The sequence below is a fragment of the Anopheles aquasalis genome, chromosome 3 (assembly GCF_943734665.1).
Source record: "Anopheles aquasalis chromosome 3, idAnoAquaMG_Q_19, whole genome shotgun sequence".
In the NCBI taxonomy this organism is placed as follows: Eukaryota; Metazoa; Arthropoda; class Insecta; order Diptera; family Culicidae; genus Anopheles; species Anopheles aquasalis.
This window is the reverse complement of record NC_064878.1, coordinates 58,358,549-58,361,048: the sequence shown is the minus strand read 5'-3', so window position 1 is coordinate 58,361,048 and position 2,500 is coordinate 58,358,549. Positions and strand designations below refer to the sequence as shown.

The following is a 2,500-nucleotide window of genomic DNA, read 5'->3' as shown; positions in this document are numbered from 1 at the left end:
ACGATGCAGCGAAGGTCAACTTCCTCAGAGCGGTCATAGTACGAGGTAAGGGCTGTCCGTTTCAAAATTGTCCCTCAAAGCGCGGTCTCTCGGTTTCGAAAGTTGTGTTTTGTTCCGGCTGTGGCGGATGATTATGACAACGGATCGCTAGAAAGGGACGGCCTATGTTGTGCAAAGCGAGACAGCAACAGTCGCAACGAGCCGGCTTGCACTCGCCCGTTTAACGGCGAACGAGAGAGCGAGAGGGAAAACGGCGCGCCTGCTTGTGTGCGTGTGGGGAGTGTGGGCTGAAACAATTCCGCGGAAAAAGGGGGGTTCGATCTCGGTTCTGGGAACTGTCAAACGCGTTCGATTCGAGATCGCGGTCGCGTTTTTGCGGTTCCAATTCCGGTGTCCCCGCACCACAGCATCGCGCGTTCCTTGCTTCAAACGAGGTGCCACACCGAAAGCCGGAGGTGCCCTAGACCTTGATCGTTCTTCGTCGTAGCACCGCAGCAGCAGCAGCGATTCCGGCAAACGCTCAGACCCTGCTAGTGTGCCGTTCACCGTTGTTGTTGTTGTTGTTGTTAGTGGAATCCGGTTTTTGTTGGGGCGAGCCGCGACCTTGCCGCACCACCACCGCCACCTGTCACACCATAAGGAGCAGCAGCAGCAGCAGAATCGGGCGTGTGCGAAGATGGCCGGAACGATTTCGGACATCAAAAAGCTGGAGTACGATATCCACAAATACTCGAGCTACTCGTCGTCTTATCTACCGGAGTAAGTAACCGCGTCATCGCACTGATACGGCCGTCGTCGCCGAGGGGTGGGCCAACCAACAGCAGGGCGGTGCTGACGAGTCCAAAAACTAACCGGACACGGAAGAGTGAAGCTCGTGGAAAAGACATCTTGTGAATGTGCGCTCTACGGGCCTTCCGATGCTTCGGTGGCGCCACCAGCCCGGCAGCCTCCAAGCCATCAATCAGCAGCAGGGCACGGTGGCCACCGAAAAATATGATTCGCAAAATTCGGAGAGCGCACCGCCGCCGCGCGATGGCGTATCAAATTTGTGTCTTCTTTTTCTTTTTTCGCTGTCCACCTTTTTTCATTCTTTTTCTTTTCCTTTTTTGGCACAGTACCCCATAGTAGCGCGATAGTAGAACGGTACGACCGGAACCACCTTGCGCCGCTGGTTGCTTGGCTGTTGGTTGTTGGTTTTTGTTTTTTTTTCCCCACTGCTGGTGCTATTGCTGCTGCTGTGAACCGCGCCATCATAAGGACGAGGCAGGCGGTAATCGGCAATCGCGGTCGAGGGTTGGCTCGATGGATCGGGCCTGTTGGATGGAAGAGGTGGTAGAATGGCACAGGAGGCGAGGTTGTAGCGTATAAAAATAGCGCAAAAAGCACACCGCGCCATGCCGCACCACCGCTGCAGCTCGTGGTTCGCTCCGTTGCATCGCAGCCGACACTGGCAAATTTCGTAATGGTCAGCAGCTCATTGTAATACATTTATTGCCCCGACCCTTTGACACACGCGCGAACTTCGATGCGTCGCGTACCGGTGGCGGCACACTGAGATGATGCTTACACCGATCACCGACACCGCGGCGGTCTGGCTTGTAAAGATGCGGTTTCACTTTCATGCTTGTAGTGGGGCGATGTCCTGGTGACATACTTTTCACTGCTGTTGGCGCCAACCGGGTCCTTTATGTCCTGATAGCAGCGGCTGTTGAGATAGCTTCGGTTCGCTTCGGTGTCCTCGGGTGGTTGAGCGGGAAAATCGGGACGTGCGATAACGCGCGCAAAGCCACTGCACACAAGGTTTACTTCGATGCACTTTCACCCGCTTCACCACAGTATGCGGTGTCCTATCACTTGGGCTTCGTTGCCATGTTCGCCAGCAAATCATCTTCGCCGATTCAAAATGCATTCCAAGAATAATTACAATCAATTGTGCTCCTGTCTCTCACTTTGTAGAAACATTCGCGAAGATAATCCAGCAAATCAAACGTCACGCTGGTCCTCCAACACCAACACACCGCCCCAATTTCTGATCCTGAAGCTCGAACGGCCCGCCATCGTGACGCGGATCAAGTTTGGAAAATATGAAAAGACGCACGTGTGCAATCTTCGGAAGCTGAAGATCCTGGGTGGGCTGGAGGAAGATCGGATGATGCTGCTGTTTGAGGGGTAAGCGGAAAGACCTGTGACAAAATGTGGATCCTTTTGTATTCTATTGTTTCACCATTCCACACAGGGGTCTCCGTAACGATTCGGTACCGGAAACGTTCAATCTAAAGCATCGCACCAACTCGGGCGAACTGCTGCCGATCAAGTACATACAGATCGTACCGCTGCTGTCATGGGGTCCGAGTTTCAACTTTTGCATCTGGTACGTGGAGCTGCTCGGGATCGAGGACTCCATCTTCATCCTGTCGAACCTGCGCAAGTACAACATGCTGCGTGAGATCGAGATCGTGCGGCTGTTCCTCAAGCACTGCCGGCAGCAGGGCTACGTCCG

General features: G+C 54.1%; 2 protein-coding genes across 5 annotated transcripts in view; one reads left to right on the top strand and one right to left on the bottom strand.

Moving 5' to 3' along the window:
• Positions 1-145, bottom strand: part of LOC126576509 (CDGSH iron-sulfur domain-containing protein 3, mitochondrial) — a 2,011-nt gene extending 1,866 nt beyond the window's left edge. The window contains exon 1 of the mRNA XM_050237813.1: positions 1-145. This exon is cut by the window's left edge and continues 5 nt beyond it. Within this exon, the coding sequence (XP_050093770.1) occupies positions 1-37 (37 nt within the window). The 5' untranslated portion in view covers positions 38-145.
• Positions 146-261: 116 nt separating this feature from the next.
• LOC126576501 (muskelin) overlaps positions 262-2,500 on the top strand; it is a 5,464-nt gene continuing 3,225 nt past the window's right edge. For all 4 annotated transcript variants that reach the window (XM_050237796.1, XM_050237795.1, XM_050237792.1 and 1 more), the window contains exons 1-3: positions 262-759; positions 1,957-2,169; positions 2,237-2,500. The exon at positions 2,237-2,500 is cut by the window's right edge and continues 131 nt beyond it. In XM_050237796.1, the coding sequence (XP_050093753.1) occupies positions 677-759; positions 1,957-2,169; positions 2,237-2,500 (560 nt within the window). In that variant the 5' untranslated portion in view covers positions 262-676. The remainder of the gene's footprint in view (positions 760-1,956; positions 2,170-2,236) is intronic.